At 33.6% G+C, this 19,697-nt stretch overlaps 1 protein-coding gene across 1 annotated transcript; it reads right to left on the bottom strand.

Annotated features, from left to right (window-relative positions):
* Positions 1-589: 589 nt before the first annotated feature.
* On the bottom strand, positions 590-17,621 carry LOC100370504 (BTB/POZ domain-containing protein 16-like). The gene is made up of 16 exons (XM_002733894.4): positions 17,491-17,621; positions 14,613-14,679; positions 12,371-12,527; positions 10,318-10,498; positions 9,535-9,644; positions 8,437-8,781; positions 6,896-7,010; positions 6,038-6,107; positions 5,134-5,196; positions 4,793-4,860; positions 4,442-4,561; positions 3,656-3,747; positions 3,117-3,199; positions 2,806-2,883; positions 2,570-2,674; positions 590-2,032 (listed from the first exon to the last, which is right to left on the bottom strand). The coding sequence occupies exons 1-16, from the start codon at positions 17,595-17,597 to the stop codon at positions 1,775-1,777; spliced, it is 2,019 nt and encodes a 672-aa protein (XP_002733940.1). The 5' UTR covers positions 17,598-17,621; the 3' UTR covers positions 590-1,774.
* Positions 17,622-19,697: the final 2,076 nt, after the last annotated feature.

Genomic DNA, 19,697 nt, shown 5'->3' with positions numbered 1-19,697 from the left:
TGTGTATGTTTTCCATCTGTATCTCGGATATTCCTAAACAAAATGTATTCATTTGTGTTAAAAAATAATCTAAATCAAGAAATTCTGTTATTCCAGAACTGAATCTTGGTCATGTATGGTCAGATTTGATTAAAACGTGGTATATCCATTGAAAATAATGGGACTTTGATTTTGTATTTCAGATCAGATTCAAAATGGCCAATTGACAGACATGTTATATTTTGCAGTTCCAGGGCCATGTCTCTGACATGCCTTGACCTATTACAATCAAACTTTACAACTACATTGTACACCATGTCACACTATTGACATGCATTTGTTTCAAGTTCTGATTCGATATGATCAACTCATTTCAGTTTCGTTTGATAATGAACATTGGGGACCGTTTCATATCATGACGTGTTGTTGGATACTGGGTAGCGAGTCTTGTGTATAAAATGAATAACTTTTGATGTGATGTGGTTATCCATGCTTTGCTTGTGAAAATACAGCCATAAGATACAAGTATTACATTATTTATGAGATTAACTTTCATACTCGACAAAGTTAATTTGGATCTCGTACACACAAGTGAACAGATTCTACAGAGTAGGTTTTTGAACCAAAGTTGTTTATTGGCACACTTCTTTGAAAAACAACATGCTATAAAACAAACTGCTGTTGAAACACAACTGTGCATGCAACTTGCACTCATTCAAATGTTACATGCTTTATATAAAGAATTTAACATCATTCAAAAAGGAGAGTGGACACAGAGAATTGGACGGATTGTGTCCATCTACTCCATAACGTGCATCAGACAGAAAGTGGTGAATGGAAACGTATGTATGGTTGAGATATCTTGTTTGTGGTAAAAATTCATGTTTCATGCTATTCTAAACAGAGCAAGAAATTGCATGATATGTACATTGTGGTTCGTGCGAGATAAAGAATTAAATGTTTCACAGCGGATGCAAACACGATTTGTGTGGGTAACTTGCAACTTTCATGCGAAAGTCTATCAATTTTCAGTTGAAACAACTGCAAATAAAATTCAATTGAATAATTTACAACTTCCTTTGTATAAGTATCACAACAATGTTGCAATATCAAAACAAAATTGACACCGTCTGCCCATGGACTTATCACTGACCAGGAGATGTGGGATTGATAGTGCTAATAGGAAAGTCCCTTACTATATTGCAGTGTTCATAGGGACTTTCCTAATCAATTTGCTAATTTCCCCCGTACATATCTTGTTTGCACCTGCTGTTTAAAAACAAATGCCCATATATAACTAACATCTCAGTAGCTTAACCCTTTGAGCACATTTTTTTTCGCCCCAAATTTTGGTAAACATTTCACGCATATTTATTTATTTGTCTTGATAAATGAAAACAAAAATGTAAAAAAAAATTATTTGGGGTTTGTTTTGTGATACCAGACAAAAGTGGACTTAGGTGTTCAAAGAGTTAATAGTCTCAGGAAAGATTTGTTCACACAGCAAGCACAATATCAGGCCAACACTTAGAAGCCTTTCACACTTCAAAAACCACTCAGCGTTGCTAGCTATGTTAGCAACGTAAAAACACATATATGTAATCCATATAAATTTTAAAAGCAGACGTAATTATTAAAATACAAATGCAAGGCACTTCCAGTCTGTATATTTTAATATAATATTTACAAATATGTCAATTTATAACACAACACATGCAATCATTGTAATTCCCTGAAAATTTAATACTCATAATATGTCTGTACATAAAAGCTAAAATGTATGGCACACGTATTTTTATGATGGGGGAAAAAATAGAGAGAATGTAGCATATATAGGAAGTTGTAGTCCATCCAATGTCAAGATTTCACTTCGACTTGTTTTGTTTCCTAGTCCAAATCGCTTTGTTAATGAGCCAGTTGTGAATGTGTAGATTTGCCCCTTGATGATGCACTGCACACGAATGCTGTAGCGGACTTCACGATCTTGTCTGAGTGAGAAAGTCTGGCGTTCACAGGCACGAAATGACAAAGTTGGATCATTGGGTCTAAGTCTCTGCAAGGTAATTTAATTTAATGTTCATTATATCCTTTTTTTTTTTTAACACAAACAGAAAGAGAGAGAGAGCAAGAGAGAATCTCTGGAAATTTGATAATTTTAGTTCACAGAATCTCTGGTTTACTAATGTGCACTGAAGGACAAGAACGGCACATGTACAGATCCAGTTTTTTTGTTATAGTCCTGATCAGATAAGACAGCATTCTCTTCAACTTTGGCTGTGTGTGATGCGGGCAGAAGAATATACTCTAACTAATACTACTGAGTGAGCAATCATGCTGCGAGAGAGGATATTTAGCACATATACACTGGTATATACCGGTATTACCAGAATATCAAGAACATTTGGACTATTAGAAGCCATACATCAACAACAAATCTTATTATGGTAGTCTTTGCACTGTATTAATAACCTAACATTGTCTTCTGTTTAAGGGGGCATGATGGTATATGACAAAATACAAACTATTGTTGATGCAACACATTAACTAGAGCTGTAATTGTATACAATTTGTAGAGTGAATTCTATCCTACCTGCATATAGAATTGATATGTATCTGCTCCAGTGCCAACTCTACATGCTTTTAACTCAAAATGAAATCCATGCACAGAGAGGACATCAGCATGGTACTGTGGTTCCTGTCAAGTAAGAGACAAATAAGAGAATTTTTAATTTATTGTAATTTGTGCACATTCATTTAAAGTTTGTTATATTACCGGTACTATAAATCGCTGTAAAAATAACTGAACAGTACAGTTTAGTTACATACCTGATCAATCACAAATCCGGCTCTGATCGCGTCCTTGTCGAATTTCATCAACAGTGGCATGTCACCACCACCTTGTAGCTGTTATGATTAGAATGAATGGTTATGAAACATTAGTCATTGAAGCTTATTAACAAGAATATTCTTGGGTGCGATATCAGTGTTCATAAATCATCATTTCTACCAGTCTTACTACTCTATTTCAATGTGTTTTTTTGTTTTTATTCTAAAATTCTGACAAATAAACTTTTTAAAAATTACGTGGACAGGAAAATGTACCTGTTTAAATAATCAAAAATTATTTATATACTCACCGCTTGGTAATGCATATTTAAGGTTCGTAACACCCATTGTTGGGGTATAATGTTCATTTTCAACATATCTTCCAATGGTCTGGCTGCAAATCAGAGAACATTAGTATGACATTAATTTCTACAAACAGTGTAAGGATGAGCGTATTACCGCTGTACCAGTATATTAGCTTTTTATTTCAATATTTTTGTGCCAAGGAAAAAGTTCCCATTGACAGACATTGAATTGGTGACACACTTACACAGGATCAACAGTATTTTTGAGTTCAACCCCTAGGTAAGATGTAAATACATTCTGTCAATCTGATTAAAATCTGATGTAAGTATAGGTAGGCTCCTATTTTTGTTTATTTAATTTTTACATTTTTTTTTTATTAGTTTTGTTTATTTATGAATATTTTTCGCGTAGTTATGGTGACTAATAGCGATCGAGATACAATATACAAAAAACTTAATAACGGCAAGTAAAACCAATAAAAAATGTATAAATTAAAAAATATAAAAATACTAAACCATCACATTTACTAGCAAGACTGACTTACTTTCTAGTACTCCATGTAGTCTTAGTGTCATAAACAAACATGCATATTGTTGGCCTTCTTCTCGTTCTATGTAAGCACTCGTCCTTGGCAAACTGTAACACAAATATATGAAAATAATAGCAACAATTGTCTACAGGGTCTGAACTTTAATTCCATATATCATAATGAAATTTCCCATAAAAAGTGTTGCAGAGTGAGATTTTTTTTAATGTTTTTGTTGCTGATAAGATAGTATACAGGTTTTATACTACAACATAAACTCCCCATACACAACAAGGTAAGGAATTAACAAGCTATTTTACACAGAGCCAATGAGTCAAGAACCCTTAATTTCTTTATTTTTTAAATACAGTAGTGAATAAACAACATCGTCACAGATGATGAAAGTCTTGAAAATGAAGCTGATTCAACTGACTGAATAGTGGCAGTATTGGTAAGGTTATACCCAGCTGAGTACTTGTTATAAATGAGTAATTTTTAAAACCATTGGTTTTCTCAAAAATTCAAATGATAAATCTAATGCTTGGTAATTCTGGTATCAAAGTTAATAAAACAATAATAATAACTTATTATTATTCAACAAGTCCATCTGAGGGTACTGCATGGTAAAGACAAAACATAAAATACATTGCACAGATAGACAAAAACTGGGAAACTAATAAAAAAGAAAATATCTGTGCAAATAGCATCTTTTCAAGTTTGAGGCGATTACATTCATGGGTGTCTGTGACCCCACACCTTGACATAAATTCTAATTGTAATACAAACCTACAACTTTGCACTTACCTATTAAAGTATGTGATAACTGTACTCATGGAAGGCATCAACTGAATCTCAGGATGATTTTGCAAAAATACCCAATAACACAAAACTTTGTAAATAGAATATTCATTGAATGTGAAAAGTCTATAAGAAAAAATACAAAAATGTGGAATTAATACTTTACAACTAAAACAAAATCTTCTAGCTTGGAAATACACAATAAGTAGGATGCAAGATGTATGTACATGTATACAATGATGATGTTCACACTACTAGTACGCCCTCTAGTGTTCATTTTTACACCTTTTGTTTTTTTTAGTGTCCTTGCTGTTTACAATATTTCACAAGATAAATTAAATAGCAAAATTTATTCACCTGCTAGATTTGATAATTTTCTGTAACAGTTCTAAAGGAAGCTCACGTAATTGGATCTGAACTGAAAGCTGTGAATTAAAAGACATGAATAGATTAGATGCAATCACACTAAAAACTAATTTCCTGCAAGATCTGACACATAAATTCCATACTTATAAACTAGAGAAAAATATTTTAGTTCTCATGGCTATGACCCAATGTATGATCCTCTCCAAATATCTGACAACATATTGTTTTCACTTTAGGAAATCTTAGATGATTTCGTGGATTTATCAACGTCTAAATGCTTTCTAATTTTCTAATCTCAATAATGCTACACACTCAAGTACATGGATACTTACATGAGGAACAAGATTGAGTTCCAACCATCTTTCACATGCATTAGTAACTAAACCAACACCATACTGAAAATTTAAAATAAAATACAGGTTAGAAAACCTAAAAAATGCTGCTCTGATGAAAGAATATTACCGGTACAGATTTTTTCACAAATTCTCAGGGTGGCAAACACTTTGCGGAATTTGTTTCCCACATTTTTCGGTGGCTCATTCTTGTATGCATTTTGGGTTAATGTCTCATTAGTCTCAATACTATGAGGTTATTACGAGGATACCGAAAAGTATGCACGAAGAAAGTACAGGGGAGTATCAACCAATGCGCAGTGGAGGTATCCTCGTAATAACCTTATTATTATACATCTTTTCCTCCAAAGGATACATCATGGGAATGCCGAAATCTAAAAAGTTTAGAACAGAATCAGCGAACTTCTTTGTGTGGAATCCAGTCAAACCCTAGTGGAAGCCATGTTTGTTCTTATTATTAGAGGATGCTTACGCGCAGGATCATTCTATATTTGGAATTTGCATTTCCTAATATGGTAGGATGAAAATACCCTGTAAATTACTGCAAAATTACGACACACTGTAACTTATGGCGTTACGGTGACAGATGTATAATGATATTTATTATTTCAGTGTCAAGGGTTAGTAATACTGAACAATCAAGAAGTGTCTAAGTACATGCCAAGTATATCACATTTCCTTCACACAAAACAAATGTCCTTGTTTTTAGGGATTTATTTCAAAGGTTGTATTTTTAAGAGAATGTGCTTCACATGGCCACAGTTCAGTTTATTTTGTGAGTTACAGAAGTGCTAAGATAAAAAAGACATTGTATTGATGATAACCTAAACGCATTGGAGGACTGCCTCTATCCTCTATAACTGATGTAATATGTGAGATGTACCTTCATTGCTGAATGGTGGTATGAACATACAGAATTAGCACTGATGCTGCTCATCATTACTTCAGTACATCTGAAAAAACAATAAAAATCACAAATCTAGCAGCCATGTAATAATACCAAAATTCAATATTTCATTAAATATTCACATTTCAAGTCTTTGCACGCATCAGTTAAAAACGTGTGTCAGTTTTTTTGTATTTGCAGGTTTTTGTCAAAATCTAGAAAAAATCACAAAAAATCATAATATAACATAAATAAAATGTCAAAAAACAAAATTGTCAAGAATAGTGTTCACGGCCTTTGTTTATGTGTTCTATTATCATACATGACATGCATTGTCTTGTTACGTGTGTACTCTGGATTTGTCTTTTGTTTTCTTTTGAATTTTAAATTGTAACAATGCTCTAGTTTTAATCTTGGAAATAACATGTATTTTTTGCACAACCATTATAAACCAGGGAGCATGAAATGAATTATCTGGACAACACTTTTATTCTTTCGTCAATTGATTTTTTCTTTGCAGAACTTAAACTAGACTCAAAACGATCAATTATTTGTTTGTAACATAATTGCTATTGATCATTCCCATTATAGGGTGAGGTAGGCTTTCAGCACTCCAAAGGAATCAATTGACTATATTGATGTTGCTCCGATAGTAGTAAATGGAAGTTACAAGATTACTTGACAGTCTTACATGTCATTTTCGGTATAGTGCTTTTCTCTACACGTTACATCATCAGTATGTTACCTATATGCTAAGAATTGGCCTTTATTCATAGCACAAGCTTTACAGACAGTTTGTTCCATTATTCAGAAAGAACAGTGTAATTTATTAATAGTTTGATGCTTGTATCTTACTTTTTTTCCAACTCTGTAAACTTCAAGGCACTGGCAGCAGCAAGGACTCCAACCACATCAACATGGTCTACAATAATCTCATCATGATACAGATTACCAAGGGCAATAGCAAAAGCTGTTGAAATAAACAATACATATTACCAAGGGCAATAGCAAAAGCTGTTGAAATAAACAATACAGATTACCAAGGGCAATGGCAAAAGCTGTTGAAATAAACAATACATATTACCAAGGGCAATAACAAAAGCTGTTGAAATAAACAATACAGATTACCAAGGGCAATAGCAAAAGCTGTTGAAATAAACAATACATATTACCAAGGGCAATAGCAAAAGCTGTTGAAATAAACAATACAGATTACCAAGGGCAATGGCAAAAGCTGTTGAAATAAACAATACATATTACCAAGGGCAATAGCAAAAGCTGTTGAAATAAACAATACAGATTACGAAGGGCAATAACAAAAGCTGTTGAAATAAACAATACAGATTACCAAGGGCAATAGCAAAAGCTGTTGAAATAAACAATACAGATTACCAAGGGCAATGGCAAAAGCTGTTGAAATAAACAATACAGATTACCAAGGGCAATGGCAAAAGCTGTTGAAATAAACAATACAGATTACCAAGGGCAATGGCAAAAGCTGTTGAAATAAACAATACAGATTACCAAGGGCAATAGCAAAAGCTGTTGAAATAAACAATACAGATTACGAAGGGCAATAACAAAAGCTGTTGAAATAAACAATACAGATTACCAAGGGCAATAGCAAAAGCTGTTGAAATAAACAATACAGATTACCAAGGGCAATAACAAAAGCTGTTGAAATAAACAATACAGATTACCAAGGGCAATAACAAAAGCTGTTGACACAAACAATAGATTAGGGCAATAGCAAAAGCTGTTGAAATAAACAATACAGATTACCAAGGGCAATAACAAAAGCTGTTGAAATAAACAATACAGATTACCAAAGGCAATAACAAAAGCTGTTGAAATAAACAATACAGATTACCAAGGGCAATAACAAAAGCTGTTGAAATAAACAATACAGATTACCAAGGGCAATGGCAAAAGCTGTTGAAATAAACAATACATATTACCAAGGGCAATAACAAAAGCTGTTGAAATAAACAATACAGATTACCAAGGGCAATAACAAAAGCTGTTGAAATAAACAATACAGATTACCAAGGGCAATGGCAAAAGCTGTTGAAATAAACAATACAGATTACGAAGGGCAATAACAAAAGCTGTTGAAATAAACAATACATATTACCAAGGGCAATAACAAAAGCTGTTGAAATAAACAATACAGATTACCAAAGGCAATAACAAAAGCTGTTGAAATAAACAATACAGATTACCAAAGGCAATAGAAAATGCTATAGGCACAAATAAAGCAAATTACCAAAGAATACCAAGCAAGTATTGTAGATACAAATGATATAGATTTTCACATGGTTGCTACAAAAACAGAAAAAACAAAACATGCATAAAATACAAATTAGATATTGTGTTTGCTTATATTTTATACTTACAATGTTTGGTTACTAGAGAGTCCTTAATTTTCAACTTTAGTCTCAGCATATTTTTCGTTCTAGCTTCCATGATATGCGCTGAATCGTCTAAACTCTTTCTAGCAATTTTGTCCTCCTCAATAGTATCTGTTGTACACAGCCTTCTCGTCACTTCTTTGTAGTCTGTACTGTAGAAGCCACTTTTATTGATGTATTCATCTAATGTAGAGGCCATGGGATCTCTGTAATAGCGCGCTTCTGTTGGACCACTCTCTGCTTTTTGCAGCAACATACCCAGTACTTGTGACTTCTGTAGATATGGTTTGTGTAACTCCCAGTTTGTACCCAAACAACTCAGTAGAACATCTAGTAAATCAAATATACGAGGACAATAAAGTTTTTTGCTTGATCGGGGTTTCATTTATGTTCCATATTTGAACAAATCACATTATGTAATAAAACTAATACTAGGTTTAAGATAATAATGAGAAGAACATCCATGGTATTTTGTGGTTCAGTGATGCTTGTGTTAATCACAGCAAACAGCAGTTCAAGATGGTGGCCATCTGCGAAGTTCAGCTGGATATATTAGTTAACTGTTATGTTTGTGTATTTGGATATAAAGTAATATTGTTCATTCTGACAGATATACTTGAAATAAAAATGTTACAGCCGGAATATGGGTATTTGTGCTCTTGCACAACAATCAAGTTCTCCTGCACTCAGGTGTGCCAATAATTGGTTAGTACAATGTAATAGATAATCACATCGGCCGATGCATAGCCTTATTAATATACATCTTTTCCCTCTTGTAGTAATAATTTAAAGAGAGATAACAGCAAAAAAAATCAGTGAAAAGCATTTTGTGTTGTGCAGTTGTTTGTGTCAAGTCATGGTATTTAATTACCATCACAAGCTGATAGCGCTTCTATGTCTGAAGTAAACAAAGGAAAGTGTTTCAGTGTGACAGAAACATGATGCACAATTTCCAAATAAGGAAGACATTCAAACACTTTCCCACACACTTGTACATCCTTTTACAGACAAATAATGTATAATAAATTCCTTCATTTATGTATGAAATGCATAAAAAGAGATTGAGTAAGGGTATTCACTAACCTGGTCCAAGTGGACTTTTATTGTTGACATGCTTAGAATGATAATGAAATATATCAATAGGTGTTGGTGTCCTGGCTGTTGGTGGCCTGTATGTATTCAATGGCAGTGGGCTGTAAGTAATACATGTAAAATAGAAATTTATAAAATATTCACATTATTTCGAAGTATTCTTTCTATTTCTACATGTACATGACAAATGAAGTAAATGCAACTATGGATACTAAAGAACATTATCATGGACATGCAACTGCAGTTTTTCTTTGATGTGGTATGCAATGTCTTAGAATTGGAATTTAATTTGTTAAATACCATTTTTATACACATGGATAGGCATTGTCATTTTTCTATAAATATACTGTTACTCTAGCCTGACAAGTAATAAATGCAAAAAATTTTGCAGGGAAATGCATGCTCAATAGAGCATGTTGGTTGCACACTAGAATGTTTTTTATTTGAACTATGTTTGCTGCAATTGCCTGTCCTTTCAATACAATATGTATACTCTGATATAAAAATTCAGTAATTTTGAAGTATGTTGCTGCAATTGCTCATGCTTGTTCTTCAGAGTAATTTTGAAATACAAAATTGTGATGTTGTGACTCAGAAACACACAAAACATCAAAGAAACCAGTGAGCTTCAAGTTTAACTTCAGGTTTATTCTGCCATTTTCAGTTACACCAACATATCAATACACTTGGGTGATTAGGTGACATCTAACACCATTACAAAAGTATGTATTCTGACTCATGCAATAAAGTAGTCACAAAAAACGTGAAAATTACCTTGGGAGTTTTCTTGTAGTTCTGGCTGGAGCTGATGCAGGCAGTGGTGGCTGGGTTGGTGTTTTGGATCTTGCTTCACGGATCCATTCTTGACTACTTAGAGGTCGTGTGTGGCCTTCAGTCGACGGAAACTCATACGGTTTTTGTGCATCAAGATTAACAATGGTACTTGGATGTTCACCTAAAGCAATAAAGCATATTTTGTAATACAATGTATATGTTATAGAATATCAAAACCAAAACCAAAAGTTTACAAGAAGCACAACACTTTTCCTCTAAAAAAAAAGTGATATTTTTGACTTCTTGTGAAAAACCACAAGTCCGATTGCTTTGATATTACATATATATAGGTACTACATGTGGACCTCTCTCAGATTTGTTCATTTCGTGATGATATCTTTAATCCTCTAATTTTAGTGAATATTTTTGTCATTTTTGGTAAAAAGTGATATTTTCGACTTCTTATTGAAAACCGCAAGTCTGATTGCATTGATATTACATATATACGTACTACATGTAGACCTCTCTCACATTTGTTCATTTTGTGATGATATCTTCAATTCTCTAATTTTGAGAATTTTTTTTGTCATTTTTGGTAAAAAGCCGACAGGCTGTTTGTTTGAAAAAAAACATGTCGTTTATTCACTGATATCAATTCCAACAGATCTTACTTTGACATCGATAATTCACTTCCGCATTGCGCTACCAGAAAGTCTTCTGGAATTTTCGAAGAATTGCGTCAGTACAACACAGCATTCTGATTGGTTAAAAACAGACTTGACCAATTATAGGTCAAAGGACGTTGTTGCAGGTCAAATCATGCAAATACATGATTGTGGAAAGTGCATGCTTTTCATCAAGAGTTTGCAAACAATCGAACTCATTTGTCAGTGGAGATAATGATGACGACTTTGACTGTGTTCTGACAGATCTTGTAAGACGTAATATCCCCCTCAATCTGTCACAAGGTCAATTAAAATTTTCATTTGCAAACTTTTCCGAGGGGGGTGCTCTGGTAAGCGCCCACCCCTAAAAAATCATGATTTTCTGTATTGAGGACTCTAGGCGCTAACACGATCGAGTACGGTACATTAATAAAAAAAACATATAATGCACATTGAAAAGTGCTATAAATTACATAAAATATGCTTGTTCAGTTTTACCGTATGTATTTTACAGTACATATAATTATGTAAAACCTTTATTAACATATATTAACCAAAAAAGAAATGTCACAATATTTTATGGTGTTAATAAAAAAATTCTATTCTATTCTAAATATAATACATGACAATTATAGATGCCTTCTAGTATTTCCGCTATCCTAATATGTGTTAATTATAAATACATGAGTGTTTTCTACATGGGTATCTATCTATTTATAGTGTGTATTTAATCAAAATACACTGACCATTAATCATTAATAAATTATTTAAAACATTTATTGTTGTAAACACTGAAAATAGGCAACATGTCTGTATGAAAAAGTTCAGTAAGAAAATGCATGAGTCCAATGAAATGTAAATACTGTCAGATGTATTTTTTATATGAAAACAGTGTTCTCCCTGAACAGGACAACGGGGCCGCATTGCACCCATACAATTTTTGAGTGCTTCCTTGCTGTACCAAGTAGTATAATGATTTATATCATTTTTTTTTTAATTCTTGTTTTTTAGTTAAAACTCAGAATTTGAAAGAAAATTAGAAAATTAGCACAATTGTTGCACTTTCAAATAAAAGATTGTAACTGCAATTCTACGCATACATTTCACATCACAACAAGCATCAAATATATTTTCTTGATGTCTTCTTGCTAACAAAATTCTGGGGAGAACACTGTATGAAAATAAGAACTACTCCTGTAAAATCTGTATTAGAAGCCGTGGCTTCTATTAAAATGGTACAATACAACAGAAGGAATGCAGATTCTATTAGAGCATCTAAACATACAAGATAAGCTGGTTCTCAATTGTTTAAAAGGAATGGGTGTGACTTACTAGTATTAGGGATGTGGTTTCTAATAGAGATTTTATGGTATACAGTATGTACATACCTGATATGATCCTCATAAGTGTTTTATTATATGGAACATGTAATGATCTCAATGCTTGTGATGTGCCCAACAAATCACCACCTAAAGATTCTGGTAATCTCCATCGATTAGTGCCACCTACTTGGTTACGTATACGGCATCTTGGAGATGAGGGAAACTAAAAATAAAAATAAAACTTTTGTTATTGTATGCTGCCTTACATTATAATATTGAAGGTGCTTTACAAGTAGGAAAAAGCCTTTTACCAATATGCATTGTAATTCATAATTTCTGTGAAAAAAAAACACTAACTTAATTGATGGATGTTACATCACTATTTAAAGGTTGCCATGGCCGCATATGTTTAAATTTTGTGTTTCAAATGAAGCGACCTAACGATTGAAATAGCTCTGCTGCCTTTGTAGAGTGTCTTTCTCAGAATAAAGTTGTACGATGAGCTATTTAATAACTATTTGCCATGGTTATTAGTGTTCCCACAATGTTTTTGCTGTATTACTACCATGGTAGTTTATTTGGTTAATGCCATGGCAATTAAAATTATTTTATCTTGTTACAAAACGTTTATATCAATATATCAAGTATAAAAGCAATTAGTTTTCAAGAAGAGGAAAAAAATGTAACTGGCAGGCGGTCAACAACGACAGACAATTGTCTACATGAACAGCCCGCCCTGTAGTAGAGTTATAAAACACCTTTGACCCATGTGCGTATAGTATGTGGGACCATGTTGAATGCCCATGACTGTGTCGACTTACAACTCTTTTAAGTGTTGCAGTGATCACACATTTTTTAGTAAATGTTGCACATGGACCCATGGCACTCGTAAAAGGTTGGATAGTATTACAGTTGGTGAAAAATCTTTGAAACAGGTGGCTGAACAGGTGTCCTATTCAGCCACAAGTGCTGATCGTGTATCAGTTTCCATAGACACTAATGTTTCTTTTCAATCTGTACTTATAGTCATTCATCTAGGCTGGGTTATTAAAACATTGTTTTGCATGTCTGCAGAAAATACATACCAGTGATAGAGGAGAATATTGAACAAATAAATTGATACATGTATCTACAACGACTGTCCAGCCATGACTGGCATAGATTTATCCACTTTATACTCAATGATTTATGAGTGAGCAATAAACAAAACCACTGAAGTACCACTGAAGCAGGGAAATAAACTAGTTAGTAAACAAACATGGAATAATTTAGAAGACTGGTACCATTGACGTGGAACATGATAACCCAGTTAAGTTTAACATTTTAGTTGTTGCCATCATAGAAACTTTGTTATACAATCTATAAACACTCAGTGAGAATTTGATGCACTTTAACATAGTGTATTAGTTATATATTATAAATAGAAAACCATTTGTGATATGCTTTTATCTCTATAGGAGAATGTTAATATTAAAATAAACACCAAAGCAAAATACATGTATTACATTTTTGGATGGGAATTACCTAATGTGACTAACAAGATGGTGAATTTACATTTATATACTGTAAAATACTTTATTTTAGCTGGAATTAATTTTCACTGTAAAGACTTTTTTGGGTGTTTTGTATGGAATTTATTTTCACTGATTTTTGACAAGTTGAATGTAAAATAAAGGAAAGAAGGTATATTCGCTGGATTTTATTTTCACTGAATCATTCATTCAGCGAAAATAGCAAAAAATAAAGTATTCTACAGTATTATAATTAAAACCTTGGCCATCGTTTTATATTTCATAACAACTACCGCGGGGGTTGGGCAGAAAAGATATGGTGCGACAAGCTCATACTTGCCTGATAAAAGACAGGGGAAAAGGAGAGAGGTTTACTGAATGTTTATCAGATATAATGTGTATATATATATAATTATGGCCTTATAAGGTATTGATATTCTGCATTAATATTTGTTCAAGCTGCTTAATCAGAACAATAAATACTGCCATTTGATTCTTATAAATTTTATTTCTGAATATTATTGTAAATATTGCAGTTTAATTGTCACTGCTTGGAATTTTCAAGTTTTGATGATATAATTCTGTTCATAACATTATTTCACAAAGGTCACCGTGAAATATTGACTGCACATTGACTTCCAAATTTTTCAAAAATTGTCTCTTACAAATTTGAGTGCTTCAGGTTTCAAAATGAATACGTAACAAAGATTATTGATCAACTGATATTTTATCCATAATATGTGCATCTCTCCTTGAAGATCTGTAGTCAATACAAAAACTAATTAATCAAGACTCACTCTTGGAGGTATTCGACCATCAACCACTACACCAGCTAGTGCTGTCATTGGTGCGCTTTCCATTGCCCTGAAGAAAGAAAAAAGAACAATAAAGCATATACAACAATAGTAGAGAACTACTTTCTTGATGCCTTATGGCTTACACAACACACTGTTACTTGGATGGTAATACACACCACTATAGAAGGATTGACCCGGAACTGTGTAAGACGCCTTTAATCGACTTCACAAAGCCTCTTTAAAAATAGGTAGAATCGCACATAATACATCTCTGTTTGAATGAGGTATTATACAACCCCGGAGGTCGTTAAAAGGCGCTTGCAAATCATTTGATGTGTAATAAATACACGGGTATGACAAATACAACAGAGTGTTGCTGCCAGCCTGCTGAATGTACTTATTGGTATTTACAAGTCGCATATAGTGACTCAGATGTTAAAGCTTGCAGCAATAATTGATAGTTGTGTTACCGTGACTACTATAGACAATAACAATTGTCAATTATTCTTAACTATCACACATGTTTGACTATTGCTATATTGTCCTGCAACACGTCCAGCCATTATCAAGATATTTTTTACCATAACTAGGATTACCAGTATAATACTGAAAAACTTCAAAATATACCAATTTAGCAAATTTATAGAAACATCACATCTAACCATTACCAAGATATTTTTGCCATAAGTAGGATTATAATACTATAAAATTTTTAAATATCTGCATACCAATTTAGCAAATTTATAGTTTAATACTATAGTTTAAAGCGTGGTGGTTGTCGCACAGCACATGTTCAAATTTCATGTAAATAAACAATGTATTTTACACACGTTGTATACGTCGCTATGAGTCCTATATCGAAGAGGATACGGCGCCCTTTAATTATAAAAACTATAATTTAGCTAGTACCCACAATTTCATTATACCTACTCATTTTGCTGAATTAGGAACGACTGAAATCATCAAAAATATAGAAACTAAATTTGCTAAAATATAGCGCTAGCTAAAATGACTTATTTTAAATTATGCCAAACTTATATAAAGAATCATTTCAAACTGCTAACTTTTCAACTGCGTCTGCTTGTGAGAGTACTACCGGTAGTAAAGGGATTTATAGAGAATTCAAACATGGTAAGCTTGTGTTTGCCATGAATAACTCTTTAAGAGGGCTGTTCTATATGGGTACATGACCAACCTTTGTGTTTAAGGTCCCAAAGGAGAATAATACATCAATGTGTCACATACCATCAAGAAATTCCAATAAAGGAGATTAAAAATACCTTAACCCAGAAATGTCTTCCACAAGACCAAGTTCATGCCTAAACCCTGCCCGAGGATAAAATCATTCTTTATATATCAGTACTTTGATCATACCCGCAAAAGATTACTGTAAAACGACTAATTTTCACTGGGTTTAAATTTCACTGATTTACCATTTCACGCATATTCAGTGGGTTTTAAATTCACGGTTTCGTCATTTAGATAATGTGTTCTATGCTAAATTTTACACAATCACTGGGTTTTAATTTAGCGCATTTTCCAGTCAGCGAAATAAGCTAAATTAAAACCCAGTGAATAATTACCCCCTTCACAGTACCGGTATTTCCTATTTGAATGTATCGGTCAAATTGAAGAAGGGAACACAATTAACAGTTAGTGACACTGGTCTTATTGCCTCAGGTGATATTTATTAAGTTACATTTTTTATAGCTTTGTTTTTTACAATTGTTCCAATTGTTCAACAGTTTGCAAAAACAATTGTTATATCAGTACAGTAAATAGTCAAACTTGCGTTAGTGATCACCTCCATATAAAGACCACCTGCCCTATAATGACACTTTTAGGCAGACCCAAAGTATAGCATATGTATAACATGTGTATGGAGATCACCTGTCTTATGTGACCAGCACTTCAGCAATATTTTCACAGATTTTTTTCTGTTTAGAGACCAAAATAATAATTAGCATTCCGTTTATAAATCAATTTTTAATTTTCTCAAGTCAAATTTATTTGATTTTGATCAACTCAAATGAATGTGTTTTCGTTGCAACGGTACAATCTCATTATTTTTTGAACAAATATTTTGTCGAATGTACAAGATGGAAATTCATAATCAAATAATCCAACCTCTATATAAAGACCATATTCAATAACCACCATATTCAATAACCACTCTGTGTAATCAAATAATTTGCTCTATTAGAAGCGCATCTCACACATGCCAAAAAAATGGATTTATTATATGCTGGATCATTATAACATGACACACCTTGTGAAATATGGTATCTATAACAACCACAGAATATTTTCACACTGAGGTGTCGTTATGACTCAATCAATTCTTATGCCACCAGTTGTGGACAGGTATCAAATTTACACCTGCAGCTGCTTTTAACGGCAGCAACACATATTATTTTATTTTTAAAATTATTTTCCACTTCACGGCTCGCGTATCAATTTTGATTTGCGAAAAGTTTCAAAGTCCTAGGAATGGTTATAATTTGACAAACAGAGATTTGCAACTTTTTTTGCCTGTAAATTGTATAAATTACAAACACTGGAACACTCCTATGGACTGGAGTGTTTGGCGTTGATCAACATCTAAGCAATATAGCTGTGCTGTGAAGAAGATAAAGGCATCGAATTAAGTATTTACCGAGCCACGCACCAGTTTACATTGTGAATTATAGTGCAAAGTAACCCTATGATCGCGTCATTGTGGATAACCAATAAAGCTTAAATTCAAAGTAAATACGTGTCTACAACAGCATTCACATCACATGTCGGAAAGGACCTGTCGCCTGCTACGTTGAACAGCAAAAAACACCCGTTTATCCTAATTTTATCGCTACTCGACTGAATTTAATAAAATACATACCTCGGGTAAGCAGCTGCGTGTTTTGGAGTATGGGGTGGTAATGAAGGGAGATATGACATCCCCAACTTCACAGGTGAAAAGCTCGCAGGTGAAACATCGGCAGCCATGTTCACTCAAAATTCTCATCGCTAGGTTCTGCCAATTCACTGTGTAGCCTTCCACTAAGATAAAATAGTTCCATATTTTATACGCATAATGTGGAATTTACAACACATCACAGATCCTGAATTGGATTCGTTAGTTCTATTATTTATATATGATTTCTAGGCATTAATCAGCATATTGTATAATTCAGATCGTGTTTCGAAAGTGTATTAATATATAGAACGTGATTCGGTCCAGTTGCTAAGGTAAACCATCACAATGAGAGATCGAAGGCGCACGTTTTGTTATTCTTTACAATAAAGTCACGCCCCAAAGAGTGTAACAATGCCCCCACCAGCAAGACGTAAAGTGGATTCTAACATTTCTTTGCTTTGTTTACTTTTGACTGCATATAATGGGATTATCTAAAGCAATCGAGTAAACCACGAGTAAAGTACACACACAGATCAGACTGTGTCTACAAACCATTGCGAGTTTACTTAGTAAACCAAGAATAAACTTTCCAGTCTGTAGTCCAACTGTTAGGCGTTTTTATTAAAAGTTGACACATACATCAGTTTTAGCGTAGACTTGTCTTCTTAGGTACCTGCGCTGTGTCGACTGTGCCAGGCCTGTGCTTTGCCGGTTGCTTCGTGTCTCGCGTTTGCTGTAACAATTTTCAGTTCCCGTCTCGGTCTGCTACATTCTGTCACCGTCCCTCGTGTTGAGGGACGGTGATTCTGTGCAGTCCATCAACAACGAAAACACCGGCCACTGTGCTGCGTACATGACGTTGCCGGGCAACGCGACAGAGTTACTATTTGATTACTGGTATTCTCCCTAATAAATACGGACGAAACAATTATAACTATTTATATATATATATATATATTTCACCATATGTGACCAAAGGGATTCTTTTTAGATATAATGAGAACTTTTTACCCTGGCTCAATAATCACCATATCATGGGTGATTGACCTGAGTGGTGTTTTGTTGCGAAAAGTAGTTTAATGACTACATACTTTTAATCTGGGCTTTGACTAATACAAAACTGAAAAGAAAACAACGATTAGTTTACAAACAATGCTTTTCACTGGGATTTGTATTCATTTGATTCAACCCTTTTTTTGGAAAACACAATTAAGTAACTGTAAATCGCAATCTAAATACAGCCGACAAAAAAAAAAAAAAAACGATTTATGCGTTGTGCGTGGTCATTTGTACTACAACCGGAAAGACTAATTATTTCTGTGCCCTGTACGAACTCTATATAGATTTTGCTACACACGATTTTCGCTCAAATTTGGTCCATAACTGAAACACAGAGCATAAAGTGCAATGTTATTAAATTACTGGTTTGTAGAACTAGCTAGCCTGAGGGTTGCCCGTTGGAAAACCGACATGTAGACCTGTAGATGATGCAAAAAAAAAAGTTGTCGTGGATGAGGACAAGCAAATTTTACACAAAGTCTGCATAATTTAAATGTAAAAAAATTGGAAGAATATTTATGCGACAAAATTCCTCCAGCACAACAGATATCAAACGAGTCCATCCGACATTGACAGTGGGGCGGCACCGCCGCCTCTGGTTGACAAGCAAATTATCTACTAAAAATACATTTTCGCTTGGATTCAGTGAAAATAAATTCCATACAAAACACCCGAAAAACCTTTTCAGTGAAAATTAATTCCAGCTAAAAATAAAGTATTTTACAGTAGTTTGTCCTTGAGTGGTGACCATTTACACAGGTGAACAATATTTACATTCCATTTTTAAATTTCTAGTGTGCACTTCTACTAATGTACAGGCCCGCTTCATAACTTGTACAACTATCTACTGCTCATTTCATAAGACATTCCGAATGTATTAAAAACAAAATAACAATCTCACTGATCGCATGGGGGCGCTATACATACTAAACTCATTCGTAATACCGGTATTATGTATACCAGTACCAGGCTAACAATCCCTGAATTGAAAATAGAAGAACAACCTGTTACTAAGCAAAAATGGGATATTAACAGATATACAGATTGGAATTCACTTCAAAAAAGACTTAATTTGCCAATTTCGTCACTTCAAAATCTGTTGAAACTGATAAGCAAATAGCGTCTAACGA

This window comes from Saccoglossus kowalevskii, chromosome 10 (assembly GCF_978046115.1).
Source record: "Saccoglossus kowalevskii chromosome 10, keSacKowa6.1, whole genome shotgun sequence".
Taxonomy (NCBI): Eukaryota; Metazoa; Hemichordata; class Enteropneusta; family Harrimaniidae; genus Saccoglossus; species Saccoglossus kowalevskii.
The sequence above is the reverse complement of the archived record's forward strand: the minus strand, read 5'-3'. Positions and strand labels throughout refer to the sequence as shown.